A 25,069-nucleotide genomic window follows, 5' to 3' on the forward strand; every position below is an offset into this window, starting at 1 on the left:
GGAACTCCCTCTTGAGAAGATCCCAATTGGTAATAACTTCTTCAGGTTGAGTGTAGAACCACTCCCTTGCCTTTTTCTCAAGAAAAAATAGGAAGGCATATAGCCAAATAGTAGTCTTATCTGCACCATGACGTCTAGTAGTTGAGCAGGCTGTCTAAAAATCTCTAAGGTGCTTGATAGGCTCCTGAGCAGGTAAGCCATGAAACTTGGGTATTAGGTTGATTAGCGCAGCTTTTAGTTCAAAATCTGTAGACAGATTTGGATGACGCGCTTGATACGTTTGTAGTGCAAAGTCCGGAGCTCCTGCTTCCTGGAGAGTAAACCTTCTGGGCTCCGCCATATTACCTGCACGTAAATCAACAGAATCAGTAGAAGAGGAGCTTGTTTCTTCCTCAAATGGCACTTCAGATTCGCTCTCAGATAAGACTGGTGAATTGGTACTAACCACTTCAACACCCTCAGAGGTTAACCGATGCCGAGCTCGCCTAATACGTGAAATAGTTCTTTCAATTTCAGGATCAAACGCGGCTAAGTTCGGATCAGGTAGTGAACGTGTCATTCAATGAAAGAAACATACAGCTCATGGTAATAAAATAAAATAAAATATGCAAATATGTAAAATAAAAAATATTTACACCAACCAATAATTTAGCACACTATTGTAACTCTCCGGCAACGGCGCCAAAAATTGACGGGCGGAAAATTGCCGATTAAGAATTTATAGTGAAAATAGCGTTGCAAGTACAGTTCTTAACCAACGAAAATTCCGCTTATCAATTTAAAAAGGGTTGTCACAAATTAAGAATAAAATATTGGGAGTAGAATTTCCAGGTCGTCTCCCAACGAGTTGACAAAATGGTGCAATTTATTGGTTAGGAATTTTCTGAGAATTTTTAGAATTGGAGAACGGGAAAATAAAATAATTATTAATTAAAGCAATGAAAATTAATGAGAGGTTTTATATACTTGAAATAAAAAGCCTTGACTGGGAGAAGATTAATTGGAAGTTCTATCCTTGTTGAATTTTCCCAAGTGTAATAGCAAGAGGTTGTTGTTTTTACTTAGTTAACCTTTACCGAATAAAGAAAAGTCAAGTAATTGAGCCAACTCTAATTCACAAGTCCTAATCCTCTCCTATGGAAGGATTAGCGTTAGTGACTAGAGAGCCAGCCAACAACTTCCAATTCCCAATTACACTTGAGTATTCCAACTTAAGGGTCTCCTTTTAATCAACTCCCAAGTCAAGTTGGGAGGCTACTCCATTGACATGAATGCCATTTTCATAAACGATAAAAGGGAATGGAAAGAAGACATAGAAATTCAAATAAAAGAATAACAGAAAATTAATTTAAAGGTAAAAATAATTCCTTGCATTAATAACTTCCAAAATCAAAGATATCCATATGTAAATCTGAACAGGGTAAATGGGTGATTAAAAAGTAAGGAAATAAGGAAACAAACTAGAATGATAGAAACTTTAACGGAGGTAGTAACTCTTCTCAATATCCAAATCAAAAACGTAAAACTCTAAAACTATGAATGCGAAGAAACCTAGAGAAAGTAGTGTTTCTCTCTAAGATTCCAATCTAAAACTAAAAACTATGCGAATGAGAATGTGTGTTGAGTCTCTGCTTGTCCCCTGGTTCTAGTCTGTGTTTCTGGGTCCAAACTCAGCCCAAAATCGCCCCCAGCGTCTTCTGCGTTTTCTGCACGTGGCGCACGTCACACGTACACGTCGATGGTCCTTTTCGCGTGTCACGCGTATGCGTCAATTACGCGCACGCATCGCTATTCAAATCTCCAAATCACGCGCACGCGTGAGCCATGCGTGCGTGTCGATCCTTGCTGGTCATCTCCTTTATTTCTTGTGTTCCTTCCATTTTTGCAAGCTTCCTCTCCATCCTTTAAGTCATTCCTGCCCTATATAGCCTGAAAACAATTAACGCACAGATCACGGCATCGAATGGTATAAAGGGGAGTCAAAATACACAATTTAAAGGCTTAGGAAGTAAGTTTTTAACTATAGAACAAAATTGGGAAGGAATTGTAAAATCATGCAAATTGTATGAATAAGTGTGCAATGACTTGATAAAAACCACTCAAATTAGCACAAGACAAACCATAAAATAGTCACTACTAGAAAATGGATTAATACAGACAGATTTAGTCTTTATTACAGACGAATTTTTGGTTACCGACGGATTTTGTCCTTCCGTAAAAGCCTCGTCGGAAATTATTTACCGACGAATTTTTTTCTGTCGGAAAATTACCGACGTATTTTTACCAGTTACCGACGGATTTTCCCTCTATAAATTTTCCATCCATTTCCCAACGGCAACGAATTTTCCGTCTGTAATTACAAACGGATTTTCAGACGGATTTTTCGTCTGTAATTACAGACGAATTTTCTGACAGATTTTCTATCTGTAATTACAGACAAATTTTCTAACAGATTTTCCGTCTGTAATTACAAACAGAAACAAATTTTTTGACAGATTTTTCGTCTGTAATTTGAACCTTGAAAAATCATCTCACACTCTGAATACAGACAAAAAATCTGTCTGTAAACCTGTCAGTAAAGTAAAATAAAAAGTTTTTTAAATTTTTTCATTACAAAATAAATACTTTAGATTTGTTTTCTAAATTTACTCTATCAAACATACTGTAAATTGAAAAAAAAGAAAGCCAAAAATCACATAGATAAACATAATATTCATAGATAAACATAATATTCATTACACGATACCTATAAAATTGGATATTATTTTTCAACACCATTATTCAATATCTCAGTGTCTCAATAAAAAGATACTCCCAAAAATTAAGATGACCATCCTAATTTTGCCATCTAAACCTCATCATAGCAGCAGGACCACCAGTCTCTATCTCATCTAAAATATGCTTCAAAGATGGATCTTCTTTTATGCGTGCCATTCTCTTCTCAAGCTGATCTTTATTTGAAGGACTAGTAAGACTTTCAAGCATGGAAGACATAGATGGATCCTGAGATAGATAGTATAGATATGTTATCAACCAATAGATATTTTATATAACAGAGTACAGGAATTTTATAAATATCTGCATCAATGTATTACCCAGGCGCTCAGCCATGGTCATGAAGTTAGGATTCTGCATCACCTGCTGCAACATTTAAATTATATAATTCTGCATCACCTGCTGCAACATTACCCAGTCGTATATTTGAATTTTACAGACAGATTTAAATAGAGCAATATCACAGCTTTCAATAGTTCAATGTTACTACTTCACATAAGATTCAGAATTCAGTGGCTATTTCAGTTATAGCAATTCACTCCATTTTCTGACAACACATGAGATCTAAAAAGTTGCCAACAGAAACACCAAATTTTGAGGGCAAACATCATAAAAACCAAAATCTATCTATCATATGTAAGCTACTTTTTTATTCTAGTCGATGCTTTGACATAAAAAAATAAATAAATAAATAAATAAAAATAAAAAAAGGAAAAATCCTCCTTTCTCCAACACTTGTTACAGATAGATCTATTGTCCAACCAACGAAAATTTCAGCCTAATAAACCAACCAAATAATCAAGCTCTTTCAATATCACTTTCCCTCAATAAGTTTATAAATTATAAAAACTTAAGGGTTTAAATAAGGTTATGATCCATGTAAAATTTAGCAATTTTATGGTAAACTAAACCTATGGTTCCTATGATTCAAAGATAAGTAACCATATCCAAATTTCTTTAATTTTGGATGACAGAAGGGACTAATTTCACTTCTGAATACTTTTTTTTTTTTTTACCAAAACCACCAAAAGAAAAAAATTGTAAGGCCAAAAATCTATTTAAGCCATGATTCAAACAATCTTGTTCACAGTTGAAGAGATCTCACATGATCCCCAATTAGTTTTTTATGATCAAGTGAAGTGATAAATAAATAAATAAATAAAGGAGGAAAGAAAGAAACAGAGAAACCTGGAGCTCAGTGGTGACAGGATACTCATCCATGTCAATATAGTTCTTGTTAAGTGAAGCCATGATGATGTGCCAGTTTATGAAACCACTTTATGAATTTTCAAATAAGTAATATATATGCTCAAAAAGTAAATTTTATTGTCATATGATTCAGTATTTTAACAATCAGGTTCTAAGCATGAGATCTGAAAAGGAAATAGAGTCACTATCACCTTCACAGTTTGAAGAAAGTCACTAAGGAATAATTCCTGTGTTGCCTTGGACTGGTGACTGCAGGCCAAGATTTTCATCATATGCTTGACAGCCACATCATACATCCCAAGTGAAGCATACCACCTATAACAATGAAAAGTAAGAAAGTTTAAAATCAGCTATGACATAACCATATCAAAGTTAACATGAAAGTATAATAGAAAATAAATATTTCAATTTGATCCATACAAGTTAGGCACTTAGGTATAGCCAGGAACAGAGGAACTTACTAACAAAATCATCTTCTTTTGAAGTAGGTATTATTATCTTAACCCTCAATTCCTCTTCTATCTTCTGTTGTGTGGATCCCTTGAAACAATATATCTTATAGATTTGCAGGTATATATTGATATGTAGGTTATTGATATAGGAAGAAACTAAGAAAATAGACCAGAATTATACTAACCCTTCATGGCAGGAGCCTTGGTCACAGATCTTGACTTGTCATGGGCCTCCTGTAAGCAAGTTTTGAGCAAAATGATGAAAAAATTGCAAGCAGTTTTTACTAGATAAAGTACAGAAACAAGCAAGCACAAGTGCACAATATTTTTAAAGTCAATGAGCTTATACATGTAAATTAGAAAACACATAAAATAGCCAATGAGGTGAAAACTGATTTCATATATATATAACCAAAAGCTCTGGCTAGTAGCTTTTTCTTTTGAAGCCTGACATCTTAATAAAACTTCACGATTAAACATGTGCACCATAGCAAACAGGAATATTACAGTATCCCAAAGCAAAGAAATTAGATGTTGAACCTTTATGAGGTTTCCATGAATCTTCTGAAGCAATGACACAGATAAACTTCCTGAGTTACTAACAGCTAATAATTTTTTCATCACATGAATAGAGAATGAATTGGTGGCCACCTGAAAATTTACATCCACTTGCATAATAAAATTATACACCTTCATGCTGTATTTGAATTAGAAAAGGAATACTAATTTCTAATCTAATAATGTCTTCACCACTACGACCTTGGCCACGTGGGATCTCAAATAATTCCTAAAGAAAAAAAGTCATCAAGTTAATAAATATAGTTTCATCTTAAGTAAAATATAGTTGCATATGCCATCTATACGTTTTAATTCCTAAGTAAAATATTCACAGACATTACTGCTATTCTACTAGCTCTTGCTTTGCATAGGATTGAAGAATAAGCTGATCTATGATGCATGTAGAATTCATAGTGTGTAAAATAGAACACTCCAAGCTAAAACATTACAATAGAAAATATTTTATACTTTACTCACAGACATTATTGTATTGCTCATGTTTTGGACTTAAAGCCATATAATCATCTCAGTAACTGAAAAAAGAATGAACTAATTGAACAACAAAATCTACACAATCAGTATTTCAAACATGAAAATAAAAATCCAGAAAACTGAAAGTGATATGTTCAGAAATTAACCTAATCTGAGGATAGATTCTCGATATTCTGGAACAGGAAATTCTATGAGTGGTAGCAGATCCAGAAGTGCGAGAAGGAAAACGAAGGAGAAAGAAAGAAAGAAAGAAAGCAAAAGAAAAATAAATCAAAATAGCTATGCATGCGTAAGACGATAGCAAATACAATAAGAACTGGACCACAGAAACCATACCAAGACTAGAACGACAGCAGCGCGCTGCAAAGTTTGAGGAGAGGTGGTGAAGCAGACGAGATGCAGAAAAGCTCAACGAAAAATGGCGAACAGGAGGAGAGGCTGGCGTCAGTGTAGCAGCGAATAGGAAGAGTGATAAAGGTGTGGAAGAGATTAGGGTTACCTGCACATTAGGGTTCGATACAAAGCGACGCGTGCAACACACGAAGAGCCGGGAGGGGTGTGACGGAGCTTCGGTATGACGGAAGTTCAGTGCGACGGCGGTGCAAGGCGGAGAGGCGCCGCCGATGGAGCGTTTGGAAGAGAGGGGTGTGGAGGCGCGGATGTATCGTGTGAAATGAGGAGACACGCTTAAAGTAAATCCCTTATTTCAATATTTTCGATGGAATTTTTTTAAATTACCGACAGAAAATTTATCTGTAATAATTTAATAAAATGTGGTGTTTTTTTTATTTAATTACAGATAGATTTTTTATTTGTAATTATTTTTTACAAAAAAAAATTAATTTTTCTGATGAAATTATCGACAGATTTTTTTCTGTCTGTAATTTATACTAATTTATTTTTTTTTGTTTTTTGACAAAAAAATCCTTCTAAAACTTTTTCTGTATTTTTGTGAGATAAAATTCGTCGAAAATATCCGTTTGTAATAACTAGTTTTCTAGTAGTGAGTAGTTTATCAATCGGATTAAAAGCTTGAAGAAACAAGGAAACTAAGGTGTGATTTAGTAAACTTTTTTGGAGAGTAAAAGCACAAATATTTCATTTTGCATTTGATAAAAAAAAAGATTATGCATTTTTTTTGTAATTTTAAAAATTTAGCAATACTCTTAAAATCATTCAAGTTTAGTTTGGTAAAATTTTGTGGAGTAGTGCTTTTCAAAACTCAAAAGCACAAACACCCCTTTTGTTTGATAAACTAAAAAAAAAAAATTCTATGCTTGTGTTTATGCTTTTAAAAATTTGAATTGTTTTTAAAAGCACCTCAAAATTAGCTTTAGTTTATCAAAAGCTAAAATGTTTAATATAATTTTATTTAATTTATTAACAAATATCTAAATTTATTTTTATAATTATGTCAATTATGATTTTTAAATTTAAAATTATTTTTACAAACACGATTGATATATATATAATTTTTAGTTTGATATACTAAATATTAGGGGTATTTAAATTTGTACCGATTTAAATTAAGTCGCTCATCCAATCCAATCCAAATAAAAAACCGATTAAAACCACACTAATTCGAATTTGATTAGATTTTTTTTCCAAATCGCTGGATCGGATCGGATTTCGGATCTACTTTTCATAACCGATCAAATCCAATCAAAACCACACAATGTGCATATAATATTATTATTTTATTATTATATTTACAATTATACTTATAACATGTTCAATTTATTATACATTTTTATATTATTCATGTATTATTATTATTTAATAAATATTTTATGTTCAAAATGTTATTTATTTATTTATTTTAATTAACCTATAATCTTATTTCTATTGTTATGTTATCGTTGGCTTTTTAAAATATTGTTGAGACTTGTTATGTCATTGTTGATTATTTAAAATTTGATGTTGAGATTTATTATATGTATTTAATTTTTTAATTTAGAAAATCGCAAATCTAATCCAATTCAAACCGTTTGAAATTGGATCAGATCGGATCATATTTTGTTTTAAAAATAATCCAATTCAAACCACATCACAAGTAAAATTAAAATTTAAATCGGATAAATTTTTTATTCAAAATTTATCTAAACCGCACCACGAACACTCCTATTAAATATAAGTACTACAATATTTAAAAAAAAAATTTAAAATTTATTTTACTAAATTGCTTTCGAAAAATAAAAAATTTACCAAACCAACCTTTAAGAGTGTACAAGGTTCAGATTGGTTAGGTTTATGGGAGAAAAGAAATCAAACTAACCAAATTTAATTGGTTTGGTTTGAATCCGTGAGAGATTTTTTTTTTGGTAAGGGGCGGGATCGAAATTAATTTGAATTGATTAAGGATCTGTTTGAAAAGCTTTAAAAATTATATTTTTAATATTTTAACTTATGAAAAGTAGTAATATTAATATTTAGTGTAATTTTTAAAATTAAATTATAGCTTTCTAAAAAACTATTTAAGTGTTTATGGAGAAGTTAAAATAAATAACTTCTCTCATAATATAAAAAACTTTTCATCACATTTCTTTTAAAATAAACACTTTTAGAATTAAAAAATCAAATACAAAATAATTTATTTATAAGCTATTTTTAATATAAGCATTTATTGTTTAAACTAATTTTTCAAAAAAAAAACTTAATTAAACTGTTTATCTAAAATGAGCCTAAGTGAGTTGAATCAGTTTAAATAATTAAATACTCAATTGAAAATTAAATTTAAAAAGAATTGAAAAGAAATAACAATAATGAATTTTTTTTTGTAAATTTAATTTGTAATAATAAAAAAATAAAAAAAGAGAGAATAGATAAATTTCAAACTACAAAATATTATCAATTTCATACTTAAACAAACATCATCTAATATCCATAATTTGACAGACCTAAATGTATATTATATGTTATATTTTTTAATGTATTATATAAACTAATTTAGTAATTGAATTGGTTTAGCTTTCATAACTATGAATTCAATATTCAAACTAACTAATATTAGAGTCTAATAAGGTTTTATCTAATTATTTAACATGTACTTAAACCAATTAACTCGTGTCGGATAAGTTTGGGTTATCTTTTTCCATGCACACTTCTACCAACTCTTAAAAAGATATTTTTAAAATTGATTTGTATTTATTAAAATTAAAAAATATAATATAATCTCATATTTTAATAAATATTCATATTTATTTTTAATGGCTAAATATAATCTCATATTTGTACTTATTAAAATAATTTAAAATTATTTATTTTGAATTAATTTTTATTATCTTTTAAATATTTGTATTTTTGTTAAAGATGTATTATTACTTTTTTAGAGACTTTTTTTTTAAATATTATTTGTACATCACAATCAACTATTATAAAATAAATATATATGTTATTTTATTTATTTTTAATATGTATTTTATATTTTAATATATATTTATATTAGTATTGCTTTTGATGTATATTTATTATTTTATAACATAATTAATTTTTTTTAATAGCAGAACAAGGTTGATCATAATAAATAGTACTCTACAATTCCGAATATTCGAATTACTTGCATATAAAAATGAAGAACTAGCTAATGTTACTTTTTTTTTTTTAACTATTCACGTATAAAAATAATTAAACTAGTTTCATATGAAAATGAATTATGAAACATTGATACATACTATATGATAAAATTATTCAAATATGTTAAAATAATTATTTAAATAATATTTTTTACTATTATCTTTGCATAAAAGTGATAAAACTATTTTAATCATCTTTATCAACTATCAACTAATTACCTTTATATTCGTAAAAGGTTACATCAAAAGTAGATGGATATAGTTGAGAGAAACATACATGAATGAAGGCCTTAATTTCACTAACGACTGCACAAATTGCAAATTGCAAATTGATACGTACTCTTGTGTGTAATAATGTTTAGAAAAAGTATAGATCCCACCTTATCATTAAATCTGGTGGCTGCTTGCTCTTTGATCAGCGATTCGCCGGCCACTAAATCGATGAAGAATCTCTCCAAAATCCTCTTTTTGATCAGTGATTCACTTGCCACTAGATCCAGGAATTCCACCTTATTCTCAAACCTAGTGGCTCGGTTGATTGGCACTTCTGTAGGCTCTTCTTTCATACAAATTCTGGGGGTTCTAGGTCCTGTATCCACCAAGAAAATTTTTTTCTCTAAGTGTAAAACTTCAGATTGTAAGGCTTTTCTACTACATAAGAATAAACTGGAATTAGATCTTGAAAAGTCCTAGTAGGGCTGGGCTGCATACTCCAGATCTTATAGGTTACAGTAGTGCCTCCCCTTTCGTTACGGTTTGTTTCATTTGCTTGAAAGTATAGTGGAATCACATATGATAGCTTTTCCGGTTTGGGAACTTCTTTTTTTAACGGCTTAACCGTATTAAACTTGCCTTGAGCAGCTTCTTGGCCAGAGATTTTCAGCCGATTTTTTTTACAGCTATGGAATACAAGAAAACTACTACGCCTTAGCGCAAGGGTTGTCGTATAGAAGGGAAGAAGCGAGGCCCCGGACGGAGATCTCTTTCTAGAGGATTTCGTAACAAAGGGCTCCTGAGGTGCTAGCCGCTCTCTCGGGCTACACTTATACAGCCAGGCCAAACATATGTGAGCTTTCCTCCTTCCTTATATTCAACAAGAAATTCCTCAGGTTGCTGCATATAAATCAGCTCCTCCAAATCACCACGTAAAAAAGCTGTTTTGACATCCAACTGTTCCAACTCCAAGTCAAACATGGCTACCAATGCGAGCAGAACCCGAATGGAACATTGTTTTATTACAGGTGAGAAAACCTCATTAAAATCTACACCTGGTACTTGACTGTATTCTTTTGCAACTAAGCGAGCCTTATACTTGACTCCTTCATCTCTCGGAGAGGACTCCTTCCTTTTGAAGACCCATTTGTTGGCCAATAAAATTTTTAAATAATGTGTAAACAATATGAATTAATAGGATTAAAAGAATAAATTTAATTAGTAGCATTAAATTAGGATATAATGTATTTTCATTTGATTGATGATTGTTCATGTTGTTCAAAATTTTTATTGTTCCTAGCATTCCCCTATGTTTACTTTTGATGTAAATAAATCGTCTCTATACTTCCTCATATATAAATAACGATTACTGCGAGAAATTTGTATTGCCATGGATCAATAATCAATGAAACAAGAAAAAAGTGGTACGGACGCTATTCGAAAGCATCATGTATAGGCGGTTGCTATCAGCACGTCGGAGAATCTCTGAATCAAGATGTTGATGACATTTATGATATGCCGCAATAACAACACTACTTTGTGATCAGTTTCGGTAGTCTTACTGGAAGTCACGTGGCTCCTGCAAAGAGGGCACGTGCTGTGCTCCTTCAGCCATGCTCCGATGCAGTCTGCATGAAATTGGTGGTTGCATCCTGGTAGCCACCGTACCCGTTCCCCCTTTGACTTTGACTTCGACAGCACTTGGCATAGACACACTGCACAGCGATCACTTTCATTTTCACTCTCCTCCTCCTTTTTTTTCTTCTTCATCCCACCATCACCATGATGGTAGTAGTAGTAGTTTTGTAGAAGCCTTTGGTTCGTGCGGTGGTGAAACGAGTCGGGAACAGCAACCAATGTGGTGGCGATGAGGAAGGTGACGGTAATAATAAGAGAGATCATCATGTTTTGTTTGTTTATATCTCAGATCCGTGAGTTGTGTTCATTATATGTACTACAAACACTTGCCGGCCTAGCTTGTACCTGTCCTTCATGAATATTTTAAGTTTCAATGACGACGCTGCTGATTATGAATAAGTTAAGTAATTATTGCCTACTCATCAGTCATCAATCATCACTTCCTTCTTTCTGCTCTTTAATTAATGCTTTGAGGAATGAGTAATGAGTTCAGTTGAAAGCAAACCATCAAAAGCTAACGTCATCACTTCTTCCAGAATCATAAATCATTGTTATATTCCATCTCTTAAGACTTAAATATAATTTAATCCACGTCTCTATTACTTTATCCCATTTCTTTATAATTTTAACTGCCGTCGCAAATTATGGTTTATGTACCTATCTCTGTTGGTTATATATATTTTCAACAGAGGCGGAACATGGGGGCTAAGGGTAGTACAGCTATACATGGTCCCCCTAAGATTTTTATTAAGTTTTTAGTAGTTATTATAATATTAGTGTTTTACTCAAATTTTTATTCTATGTTTATCAGAAAATGTATGTATTTTAATGTCTTAATTGACAAAAATTAAATAGACGAAATTAAAAGATAAAAGAAAAAAAAAATACAAAGTGTCAGAGATAAAACTAAACTACAAAATTGAAAGAAACAGAAATTAAAGGAAGGATAAAGAAAAAAAAAGACAAAAAAAAAATTTCATATAAAAACAAAAGAATTTTATTAAAAAAATTTAGAAAAATAGATTACAAGTGTTTGAATTCAAAAAATTATTTAAGATTTTTAATTTTTATTCTACGGTGCTAAAGAGATTGAGAGTGCTTTAAATTTTTAAGTATTTTCTAAAAAACTTAAACTCCTTGTATTATTTGCATAAACTCCTATTTATAGATCATCCTATACCAATTGATAATTACTTATTAATACTCCACTTTTGATAATCGTTCTCGCATCCTTTATTTGTTGTTGATTGGAAACTTCAGAAATAATTAGATTGTCAAATGATTTAAATTAAACACTACAAGAAAAATATTGAATACTGTCGAATTTATTATTGGATTTAACGTCGGACGTTAGCGATGATATTTCTGTTGAATTTATTATCGGATTAGACAGTAAATACGTAATCCTAAAGGGAAAGTATGAGGAGCCAATGGAATATTTATACAATGTGTACAATGGAGGTTTAGGGAGTATTAGAGATATAATCATTAGTGTTATCTTTATCCAACAACTGAAGTTTTTGGGATGAGTGGTATCATGCATGGTATTAAAGCGCTAGATTTGAAAGGTTAAGAGTTCGATCCTTGGTGAACCCCAAAATCAGTTTAAGTTTTTGGGAAGATGTTTATTATCGTTAGTACTCGGATGGTTATTCTAGATAATAAGGAGGATGTTCATTTTCTAACTCAATAACCCATTGTACACATTGTATAAATAGTCCATTGTCTCCCTAGCGGGATCCAATCCTAAAATATTACCGTTGAAACAATATTTTCGACACTAACGTCAACAGTAATATTTGGAGGGAAAAAAAAGAAATTTTTGGCATGCTATTTCCGTCGGATTTACCGGTGGAAAGATCCAACTATAACAATGTTTAGTGAAACATTGCGTTTTGGGCACACGGAAAATGTTACCGTCGGATTAATCCGACGGTAATATTGTCCTAAATGAAAGCATGAACGTCGTCTCCCCCATTTCGAATTTAACACACTTTCTCTTCATCTCCACTCTCTCTCTTATCACCACCACCACCTCCGTTCTCTGCCTCCTCCCGTCGCCACTTAGAGCATCGCCGTCACCACCCCCTCTCCGTCGCCGTCATCCCTTTTACGAATACCCCTCGTTCTTCTCCTTCTTCCCCTGCCTCTATCTCTCTCCTTCACCGTCACCACCATCTGCCGTCACCATCATCTGTTGCCACAACAACTTTGGCAACTACCACTGCAACATCCACGTCTTCCTTTATTTATTTCTTGCTCTGTTCTTCATTACAGGTTCTTGAACAACTCTTTTTCAATTCCTTTAATTTTAGTTTAATGTAGTTCAGGTTTGAGTAGAATTTCAATTTAAATTTCGAATCAGTTTCGAAGTTAGTTCAGTTTAATTTTCTAATCTTAGTGAATTTAGGTTGATAAAGTTAGGTTAGATTCAATACATTAGGTTTCGAATAGTTGAAGTATTTGAAATTGTCTAAATGTGTTAATTGCTGCGTTGATATATAACTGTTTTACTGAGAAATTGTTGCTGAGATTGATAGATAATTTTTTAATTTTAGTTTAATTTAGTTTAACTTTGAGTAAAATTAGAATTTTACTTTTGAATCAGTTTCAAAGTTAGTTCAGTTTAGGGTTGATTAAGTTATGTTTGATTCGCCACATTAGACTTTGAATGCTTGAAGTCTTTGAAATTGTCTAGTTGTGTTAATTTCTGCGTTGGTGACAGTTTTACTAAGAAATTATTGCTGATATTGTTTGATAATTTGATATCTGCATATATGACAACAAGAAGAGGTACAGCAGATCAGGCTACTGGTCGTGGTCGTAGCCGTGGTCGGGGTAGAAGGAGGGTTCCGTCTGGTACCCCCAGGACTTCTGGATCCTCTCCCTCTACTCCGACCACCCCAGTCACGCCACAAGTTGCGGGTTTAGTGGACTAGCCATTCATCATGGTCCCTAACCCCAACTACGTGCCTCCGTCCACGGCGAGGACGCCACCTCCTACCGCTCAGCAGCTCACATCCATGGCGATGCCAACTCCAGTCATAGATGCCGCTGCGACCCCAGAGTCCAGCCACGGAAGTGAGGCAACAGCTGATGCCCCTCGACCACCTCCCATCGTACGGTAGCGCATTTGGCCTGATGGCGGCATGGGGTAAGTATCACGTTCAATGCTGATATATTTTCTGTTTATGGTTATCGCTGAAAGTGCCTGAATTATTTCTAGTTTAGTTGATTTAGGTTAGAATGCTGGTTATTGTTTTCTAGTTTTAATGCTTATGATTCCTTTTATTGCTGAAAGGTCCTGAAAATTAATTCCCGTTTAGTGGATTTAGGTCGAGTTGGAATGCTGATTATTATTTTCTAGTTTTAACGACTATGGTTCCTGTTATTGTTGAAAGTTCCTGAAAATTGATTCCTGTTTAGTTGATTTAAGTTGATTTAGAATGCTGGTTATTGTTTTCTAGTTTTAATGAGTATGATTCCTGTTATTGCTGAAAGTTCCTAAAAATTAATTTATGTTTAGTGGATTTAGGTTGATTTGGAATGTTGGTTATTGATTTATAGTTTTAATTATTATGATTCCTATTATTGCTGAAAGTTCCTAAAAATTAATTCATGTTTAGTGAATTTAGGTTGATTTGGGTGGATTTAGGTTAATTCTTATCTGTGAGTTGTTGTTAGATTTTTGCCGAATCCTAACGCATGTACTCAGGAGATGACCAATGTCATCAAGCTGATGTACGACTAGTCCTGGCCCAGCTACATGAAGATCCCCGCTGAGACTAGGCAGCACTGGTTTGAGAAATGGTCGGTAATTACTTTAATTGTTTCTCTTTCAAACATTTTTAGCTAGTTTATATTCTCTATCTTGCTTAACTAATTTTAACATTTTTTTTTGTTGCAGTTGCACTTCATTTGGTATGCTGAGCATGACCTAGCCATCCGGAAGATATTTGACCATAGAATGAATCGGCGGCTCCAGCAGATGCTTGATAATGTTCGTCATGGACAGGACCAGCAGACGGGCTGGCTCTAACAGGAGGTAAAGAAGGCTCTGTTAGCTCATTGGGAGACCAATGAGAGGTTTCAAGAATCAGTGACTCACCAACAGAGCTAACAGGGCATCAGTCAGGTCGTCCAAGTATACCAGTGGCTTGGCGACCTTCATGAAGACCAAATCCAGGCTGGTATATAGTTCCTTTAATTTTGTTAATAACTTCGTTATATTCTTTTTGCATATCATTACTAGGCATTCTAATAATTTTATATTTCAATGCAACTTGTATAGTCGAAGTTGTTGGACCGCAAAGCCACATTCACGGAGACGTTCAAGTACACCCACATTCTAAAGGAGAACAAAGCGAGATTTGCTGATTAGCGGTCTCAGGATCATTATGTGAGTAAACATACATTTGATCATCTTCTGCTATAAAATTATTAGAGATTAGCTGTATATCTGTCTTACTAATCACAATAATTTATGTTAATTGCACAGAAGTTCTACACATAGAGATTAGAGGTCGTGACTCAGCAGTCTCAGCAAAGTGGGAAGGACGCCGCTGATGGCTCTGCGGCTTCAGTCGTCGATCCCGATGCAGCTTGGCGCGAGACCGCCTCAGCCCCATACAAGAACCACATATTCGGGATGGGGTCGTTCTTCGCCAGCAACCTTCGCACCTCGACATTGAGGCCGTTGTTAGGCTCCGCAACCAGTTGAGTCGTTCAACCCGACGAAGGCGTAGATTTGAGGCTGCAGGTGTAGGAGCTCCAGTACAACCTTCACCAGTAGACTCAGGAGGTTAACAATGATCAGAAGAGGTATAAGGAGATCCTTACTTGCCTGACGTCTACGGATGAGCTCAGGTTGGAATTTAGGGAATCGTTGTAGCAGATGCAGCATATGGAGGCTCAGATGGAGGTGTATCAGGCCCAAATGCGCGCCACTGGCATTGACCTTGCTGGTGGTAGCACCGCTCCTGCTGGTGGCACATGGACATCACCACCTTCTGTGCCGCCGACTCAGGACCACGAGACTAACGGCGATGACGACGATGACTACCTGGATCTGTAGATATTAGTTTTTTATTTATCGTTTAATTGTATTTATTTGAAGTACTTGACTTTTAATTTATTTGAACGTTGTATTATTTATTTTCAATAAAAAATTTTCATTATTTATGAATTGGACACTAGTTGTGTAAAAAAATGTAAATTCAGAATTAAAATTGACTATTAATTTCAAACTTTAAAAAATAATTGACATTACCGTCGAAATTACTGTGTGGGAATAATCTAACGGTAATATGACACGGAGCAATATTTTTTGGCGCCAACGTTACCATCGGAAAAATCCACCGATAACCAATTGGTTTTTCGAGCTGGTTATCCATTGCAAAATCTGACGGTAATTACAGTTGGATGTAAAAAATCTTTCGGCAAATATTTACCAGCGAGATTTATACTATCCGATTATTTCTGATGAAAAATCCAATGGTACTCAATATTTTTATTGTAGTAAAACTTAATTAAAAATAAATAACATAGCATAAATTAATCTATACTAATTTTTTAAAATAATTTTTCCTAAATAATAATATTTTTTTTATCTAACACAATGTCCTAAGATTTCTCACTTGAAATATAATGATTAAAAATGAAAAAATTTTATTGTTTATAATAACAAAAATAATATAAACATATATATTATTTATCAAATAGAAAACAAACATTGAACAGTACAAATAAATTACTTTAGAATGTTACTTTAGAATATAACTACAATTATCACTACAAGACAGGCGGGAATTGGCGGCGGTTTTTTTCTTGATTAGCGGCGGTTTTAAACAGATCATATGAAAAATAAAAATAAAAATACCAAGGTTAAATTGTCACTTGGAAGAAACAATAACAAAGTGCTAATAGGTGTCAAAATTGGCTTGATTATATATGTATTCTCTATGTACCCTTCATAAGTTATCCCTAAAGCATGAGTAGAATTTCAGTCAATTAGCTATCACCCTTCCCATTTATTGTCCGCATCAATAAATCTATAACCCAGTCTTGCTGATTGTGAACAAATGTATGTAGCTATCTAGCTAGTCAAATCTGAAGTGTTCAAATAGTTTAAGTTATGACAGAAACATAAAAATGATTACCCAGCTGAGCTTGCTCATTGTAGAACAAGTCGAATGAATGAAATCCCTAACTCTAAACAACATCAATTAACCCAAATTGGCATACAAACTCTCGATCAGACTTCTGAACCAAGAATGTAAACAAGAAGGAAAGATAAGTTATTAAAGAACGAACCAGATAGCTCAACTTGGCGGACGGCTGAGAACGGTGGAACTGTTTCACCCACGATTGATGAGAAGCACGGATGGCAGCTTGCTGGGCTTCTGTAATTGTGGGCAAAAGCTCAAGAAATTGGGGATTTCTACAAAATTAGGGTAGTTGATTAATGGTTGTAACATGACAAGGGGGAACTCACAAATTGAATTATGATAAGGGGGTCACCTGGGTGGGTTCTTCCGCTAATGAATCAGGGCTTTCCTCCTATGTGTTTGGCGCGCTCCAAACTTCAACTCGCGGGTTTCTGAACAATTTGGGGGGAATCAATTGGTGGAAACGCGAATAAGAGGGAATTGAAACTATTAATTGAAACTTACCTAGCGGCGTTTCTTGAAATAGTCGCCAGGATACGTTGCTGAACGAGGGGTGGGCGTGTTTTCGCGCCTCTGCTCTTGCTTCTCTTCGCGCCAAGAAGTCACACCCAAAAGAGGGGGTTTGAAGAAGTCGCTCCCAAATGAGCGGCGGTTGTCACTGGCCAGCCGCTATCCAGTGGTGCATGGCGGCATCTGCCAGACCGCCACTCACTTCTGCCGCTATCTTTCGATTTCTCGGCGATTATGGGTGTTGCCACTATGTAGTCGCCGCTATCCTCCGCCCCTGCCGTAGTGTATTATTTTATTTTTCTTTTTTCAAATGTAGTTTTCATTAATTGGTTAAATAAAGAGAAAAGGTCCAATATGGACTACATCACAAGGAGTATATTAGACAAAGACATAAACAAATATCTAATAATACCTTGTAAAAACAAAAAAAGTGGTACTTTTATAATTTTTATAATTGAAAGAAAAAAATTGAGAAACTTCTTCTTTAACCTAGCATCTCTTGCTCTTTAACATTGAACAAACCCTTCCCATTATTTACCATGATGATTTCCTTGTGATTTTAAAGATCGACTATTTCTAGCTCTCTAAACACTTTAGGTAGAATTGATTGCTAGCTCCATCTTTTTTTTTCTTTTCTTTAAATACTTGTTTAGATACTTAAATCTTACTAACTTATAGGCCTTAATTAGTTGAACTTTTGATGGTAAATATTATTGTATGACAGTTCTTTATAAAAAATTTGCATAAAATTTGATCACTCATTACAATTCTACTTTCATAATTGAGGGCATAAACCCATACAACATCAATTCTAGAAGAACCCACTTTTTTGGATATAACGAACTTGAAGGGATATCTTAAAAAATAGTAGTGTACTATAAAGATTTACACTAACCTTTTCAACTACAATTGAACCCATTTTTTTGTGAGTTTTTGTTTTTCTCATTTTATTTATTTATTATTATTATTTTCTTATCAGAAGCTAAATTTGCTGCTCACAAGATATTACAACATTGGGTAACCTTTTGTTTTTCATCATTAGTATTATTCAAATGAATTTATTAATGATATTATGTGATATAAAAAATTTTTGTCATTCTTTTCTGTATTGACAAATAAAAATATTTAGCATTATATTTCAATAATTACAAATGAAGATATTGGCACCAAATTTTAACATTAAACTTAGTCTCTTTAATTGAATGCTTATTTTCATATTCAAATTTTGTATCTACATTCTTTTAGATCTTGAGGGTTATTGAAATAGCATATTATCTTGATTAGAAATAAGGTAATAAACATCCTTCTGAAAATCATGCATCACGTCCCCAATATATATGCATAAACTAAATACACTCATGCTTGTATTGATTAAAACCATTAAAATTCTATTGGGTTGCAAATTCATATTTTTTACCATATACTTTTAACCATAAAAAAGAAGTGAAGCTAATGAGTCTCTAAATGATAGAACTAGTAGAAAGGTTGGACTTTATTTCATTATTTGTTGTTGAATGATAAAGATTTTTCTTTTTTAGTAAATCACCATGAGTATTATTATACAATATTTAGTTTTGATACCTTTTATATTCTTGTTTTATTATTTAAACTAAATAATTAAACTCTCACCACTCACCAGTTCAATATTTATCTTATTTCTTAACCACCATCTTTTAATTTTATAATCTGCTTGAATATTATTGTTGACATTTTGAAACAGAATATTAAAATTTTAAATATTTGTAGCTCACATGACATTTTTTAGCAACAACTTGTCAACAGGCTTTTCTTCGTTGCCTAGAGTGGCTATTTCTGACAAACCTATTATCAAGGGCGAACAAGCCTTGGCTCCTAAACCAAAGATGACAAAATAAAAAAATTGAAAATCTCATATGTTAATTCCATTTATTATTGACAGTGTAAATTCATTTTTTATCGGCCTTCTCACCTCTTGTGATGCCACAAGTAAGATAGAACATTTTTTTTCTGGTCACCCTTAAAGAAGGCCCATAGCTTTTTAGAATTCTATTCCTATTGGTTGAATTCAATTCCTATTTTTAGAACATTTCTATCCCATACCATACCATGCTTGGTTGAATAGAGTTGAAGGAAAAAAAGATGTCAACGTGAAAGGAGGTTATAATATATGATTTAATCCAACTTAGCAAAACTTTTTACACTATTAATCCAAGATTAATGGGAGGTGCACTATATTTTTGGGACAAAATTACTCATACCTTTCACACTCCGTATGGCATGATCATGCCTACTCTTCTAGATGTAGTTTTTATAACTGGCCTACCTTCTTTAAGAGATGAGATTTTAGTCACTAGCAAATCAACAATAGAAGCAAGTATTCTATTAACCTCTCTTCCACTACAACAACAAAGGTAAATACAAGAACCATATTTTTGATAGTGAACACATAGCATTTCTTCTTTATTAGTTGAGTGGTGTTGTTTTCTGTTCTTGGAGTATTTAAATTAAAGTTGTTTACCTTTCATTGACCATTATGTTAGCTGAGAGTAGGAAGTTGTGTGTAGCCAAACTATTTTTGGCTCAATTATATCTTACTCTAGATTGGATCATGAACTTTATAGGGCTACAAAGGGAATTATCAATATTGATGGGCCTATTTGATTTTTTCAAGTATCGCTTTTTGCTATTTTCAAGTCTGATCTACAAACACGCCCAAACCAGGAAAATTTTACAGACTTTGTAATTGCAGGTCATTATTTACTTAACTTTTTTTTTTTTGATAAGTTAAAAGCTCCGCATGAGAAAATGAAGCACTTTTTCGTATTTTCTGCTACTTTTTAGAGAAAATAAAACTTTCAGCTTGACCCCTTTTGCCAAACGTCAAACTGGTCTAGAATAATTAATATAACCTCTTATTTTAGCTAGGGTTACACAAGATGAGAACAATGTCATTTGGTAATAATTTTTAACTCTCCAATTATTTTTTGCTGGATTTCCAAGTAGAGAGGATCTAAAATAGTAATATACATGCTAAATGCGGTATCTAGATAATTTGGACTAGCTCAACTTTTGCATACCAAAATTGTCTCACTAGAGGATTTATTGCATATTCAAAGGGATAACGCTCTTTGGAGAAGTAAATTTCACCTATTATCCTTTGAGAATTGTTTGACTACATAATTAATTTTTTTCTTCATGGAAAGCCTATTATTCTTCCATTAAAGTTACCTTTGCTACATGATGTCGAAGAATGACTAATACTTGTGTGATGCAGCAAATGACGAGAGCATTAGATAGCAAAAAGAGTAATTACATATGAATCATTTAGATCAAACAAATTATTAAATTCTTTTTGTTATTACTATTTCTTTTGTTTATATATTATACCTTTTTTTCAGAGAAAACAACCAAACCACCCACTAATAATCCTGGCCTAAGGAAAACTTCTACTAGGCTGACAAGAAAAAAAAAAGCTTAATTCTAACCAATTAAACTGTCAGACTAAAAGAAAATTTGAACTAGTTGTTGTGTCATCATCTTCAAAGGAATTTGAACTAGTTTATGATCGAGCTTAAAGCTGAGATGATCGTTATCCCCAACCCTAAGAAAAGGAAAACAAACTCCGATTCAGAGCAAGTTCTCACTGTTATGAAAACGAACTTTGATACAGGGTTCTTCATTGACTCCCAACTCCTACCGGGTACTGAGGAGTTTTTCCAAGAGGAGGATTTGGCCGCTCAGGCGAGGTAGACGTACTAGAGTCTTCTCCGGACTGCTGCTATTGCCAAGAAGGTGGAAGCACTGGGCTGTTCAGAGGGATATCGCCAATATGAAGGCCAAGGGGAAGTCTCTAAAAACCTGACTTGCCGACGAGGAGAAGAAGATGAAAGGGGCCAGTGAGGAGATTAACCGCCTTGTGGAATGGGACTTCTCCCTTTCTAAGTAGCTTAATAAAGCCCATGGTCGGGACACCATAGCGGAGAATAAAGTGAAGTAGTTGGAAGAAAAGCTGGCGGGGGCTCTAAATTCGGCAGACTCTGCTTGCCAAGAGGTTACCAGCTTGAAGAAGAAGAACAAGGAGAACCTTAAGGACGCCCAGGAGGCTATCACAGCTACCGAGGAGGCGATTAAGGCTCAGGTCTCTCTTCTCGCTCTCGACTTCGACACCTCTGCTGTTGGCGCCTTCAAGATGATTCAAGATGGCAAGATTGTCGACATTCTGAGGAAGTGATGTGTTTTATCACTTGTAATTTTTTGTACTATCTTTTGAACTCTCTTCGTTATTGGGCCGATGTGATGCTCCTTACCTGTAACTTTGAACAATTTTTCTTTTTGGTTTGTTGTCGGGCTAACGTGGTGTCCTTTTGAGCTATCGTTTTAATGATTTTGACTCTTGTAATTAGAATCTTTACGTTATTTTGGTCACTTTACCGCTATATTTCTTCTTTGTTTGATTATTAAGCCGTAACTTGATGGATATTTGTATATCGTTGCATTCAAGTTCCCGGGGTGATCAGTCCTGGAAAACCATGCTTATAACTTGGTAATAACAAATAAATCAAAACAAAAATAAATTTCAAACATATTATCTCTTTTTCCAAATGGGCATCGTTAAAACCCTCGCCATTGTTCTGTTCAGATGGCAATGGGAAAGAGTACCCCTTTTTTAACAATATATCACGATACAAGTAAATTGGTAAAACAAAGTAAACGAATGTAAACAAAGGCAAACGAGAGAAAAGAGAAATGATTGGTAAGACGGGAGGTTGTCAAGCCCTTAGGAGTAAAATCAACTTAAGTTCGTTGCATTCCAAGTCCTTGAGACTTCCTTCCCGTCCAATTGCTCCAACTTGTAGGCGCCCTTCCCATGCACTTCTTTTAACCTGTAGGGTCCTTCCCAATTAGGGGAGAGCTTACCTTCTTCAAGGGTCGGCGGACCGATATCGTTGCGTCTTAGCACCAGGTCGCCTTCTTCGAACCTCTTATTTTACACCCTACGGTTGTAGCGCAACACTAACCTTTGCTTCAGCGCCACTTCCAACAAATGGGCCATCTTCCAGGTCTCATCTATCAGGTCCTTCTCAAATGCCTTGTCACATCCGCCAAGGAGTAGCCTTGGGCTGAGTTCTCCAATTTCCATGGGAATCACCATATCGACACCATAAGTAAACCAGTAGGGTGTCCTTTGATAGAAGATTAAGGTGTTGTTCTGTAAGACCACAGGATAGAGGCTAACTCGTCTGCCTAGGATCTCTTTCTCTGAACCAAGCACTTTTTCAGCCCACTGAGGATGACCTTGTTTGCTGCATCGGCTTGTCTATTGCTCTGGGGGTGCTCCACAGAGGAGAACTTTTGTTTGATTCCGAGGCCTGCCAAGAACTCCCCAAAATTCTTGTCAGAAAACTATGTTCCATTGTTCGATACCAGTACCTCTGGAATTCCAAACCCTACAATCACTTGTCTCCAAATAAATTTTCAACAATTCGCAGATGAGATACTTGCCAACGGTTCAGCCTCCACCCATTTGGTATAATAATCAATCGCTTTTTGGTAGCTATCCTTCTTCAAGAAAGCGTTGGATCGGGTTGATCCAGGAAAAAGGTTCTTCTTGAGCCTGGGTCAAACAGAGGGCCACTGACAGCTTCTTCATCAATCCCTAAATGAGAGATCGGTTTCCAGTTCCAGGCTTGGTGCTCGCCAATTTTGACAAAAGGTTTGCTCTGGCATTTCTCTCCCTGGGTACATGTTGAACCACTACCTCCTCAAAATCCTTGCATAACTGTTTGGTTCTTTCCAGATATTTTTTCAATAATGGGTCTCGAGCCTGGTATGTCCCGTTCACTTAGGATGTCACGACCTGAGAGTCGCTATTAACTTCAAACTTTGCCACCCCAACCTCTTTGGCTAAGATTAGGCTGCCAATCATAAATTCATATTTGACTTGGTTGTTCGAGACCAAAAATTCAAATTTGATAGAATGCTCGTAAGTTATTCATTCTGAAATTTCTAAAATGATCCCAGCTCCTCTGAACGCTTGGTTGGAAGCTACGTCTATATAGATTTTTCACCGTGTGCTCGGGACCTCGGGAGCATTCTGGTCACTTCAACCAAGAAGTCAACCATTGCTTGTGCTTTGATTGGATGCCAGGGTTCATACTGGATATTGTACTGAGACAATTCTATTACCCAAGTCATCATTCGCTCCACCAGGTTGGGCTTCTACAAGATTTGTCGGATAGCCTAATCAGTTCGCAGAGTGATCGGATGTTCTTGAAAGTGTTGCCTTAACCTTCAAGAGGAGACTAACAGGGCATAAGCTAATTTCTCTAGCCTAGTATATCTTAGCTCTACTCCTTGGAGCACCTTACTTATGAAGTACACAGGCTGTTGTTGCTTGTTCTCTTCCCGGACCAGGATAGCTGCCACAGCCTCTTCTATAACCTCCAAGTATAGGTACAAGGTCTCCCTTTCCTTTGGTTTACTGAGAACTGGTGGCTCCGACAAAATTTTCTTAAAGTAATTAAAAACTTCTTCGCAGGCCGAGGTCCACTCAAAGGCCATCCCCTTCTTTATCAAGTTGAAGAAAGCTAGTGCTTTAGTTGCCAATGCACCGAGAAAGCGAGATAAGGCTGTCAGTCTCCCCACCAGCCTTTGTATGTCCTTTACGTATCCAGGGCTTGTCATGCGAAGAACTGCTTCACACTTGTCCGGGTTGACTTCTATCCCTCTCTGTGTGATCATGAATCCAAGAAATTTCCCTTCTTTCATGGCAAACGCGCACTTCAAGGGGTTCAGCCTCATGTTGTGCTTTCGAAATGAGTCGAAGATGACACTCAAGTTGGTTACCAGGCTGCCTGGCTCGGCTGTTTTCACCAGCATGTCATTCACATAGACCTCTACCGACTTGCCGATATGGTCCTTGAAGACCTTGTTCATCAGTCTTTGGTTTGTCCCGCCCACGTTTTTCATCCTAAACGGCATGACCTTATAACAGTAAGTCCTTGCTGGCATTATAAATGCCGTTTTGTCCTCATCAGGCCGGTGCATTGGGATTTGGTTGTATCCCGAATAGCATCCATAAAGCTAAAAAATCTGTAACCCGCCACTGTGTCCACCAGGAAATCAATGTTGGGATGGAGAAATGAGTCTTTAGGACACGCCTTGTTGAGATCTGAGTAATAAATGCACATCCTCCACTTCCTGTTCACCTTTTTCACAAGCACCACATTTGATAGCCATGTGGAGTAGTCAAGTTTCCTCATGAAGCTTGCTTCCAACAAGCTAGCCGTCTGCTAGGCTACCTCGTCAGCTCTCTCCGACGACATCTTTCTTCTTCACTATGCAATAGGCTGGGATTCCGGGTTCACAGCTAGGTGATATGACATGAAGCCGAGGTCTATCCCTAACATCTCAGCTAGACAAAAAGGTCTCCGTTTGCTCTAATAACCTCAATCAAAGGCTCCTTTAATTACTGGAGGAGGTTCCAGTTCACGAATGTGAACTT

At 34.8% G+C, this 25,069-nt stretch overlaps 1 protein-coding gene across 1 annotated transcript; it reads right to left on the minus strand.

The window, feature by feature from the left end:
* Positions 1-2,697: 2,697 nt before the first annotated feature.
* LOC112758669 (uncharacterized) lies at positions 2,698-9,624 on the minus strand. The gene is made up of 8 exons (XM_072220461.1): positions 9,439-9,624; positions 5,986-6,186; positions 5,823-5,846; positions 4,977-5,087; positions 4,622-4,670; positions 4,446-4,524; positions 3,096-4,299; positions 2,698-3,003 (listed from the first exon to the last, which is right to left on the minus strand). Exons 1-6 carry the CDS (start codon positions 9,622-9,624, stop codon positions 4,484-4,486), a joined length of 612 nt encoding a protein of 203 aa, XP_072076562.1. The 3' UTR covers positions 2,698-3,003; positions 3,096-4,299; positions 4,446-4,483.
* Positions 9,625-25,069: the final 15,445 nt, after the last annotated feature.

Source organism: Arachis hypogaea, chromosome 16, assembly GCF_003086295.3.
Source record: "Arachis hypogaea cultivar Tifrunner chromosome 16, arahy.Tifrunner.gnm2.J5K5, whole genome shotgun sequence".
Classification (NCBI taxonomy): Eukaryota; Viridiplantae; Streptophyta; class Magnoliopsida; order Fabales; family Fabaceae; genus Arachis; species Arachis hypogaea.

What these genes read in the sequence shown, in the direction of transcription:
- LOC112758669 (XM_072220461.1), bottom strand. Translation starts at nt 9,624, where the DNA reads ATGAAAGAAGAGCCTACAGAAGTGCCAATCAACCGAGCCACTAGGTTT. An exon ending in CCACCAGATTTAATGATAAG is followed by an intron (nt 6,187 to 9,438) that starts GTGGGATCTATA and finishes TATTGAAATAAG; the next exon opens with GGATTTACTTTAAGCGTGTC. An exon ending in CAAGGCTCCTGCCATGAAGG is followed by an intron (nt 4,525 to 4,621) that starts GTTAGTATAATT and finishes TATTGTTTCAAG; the next exon opens with GGATCCACACAACAGAAGAT.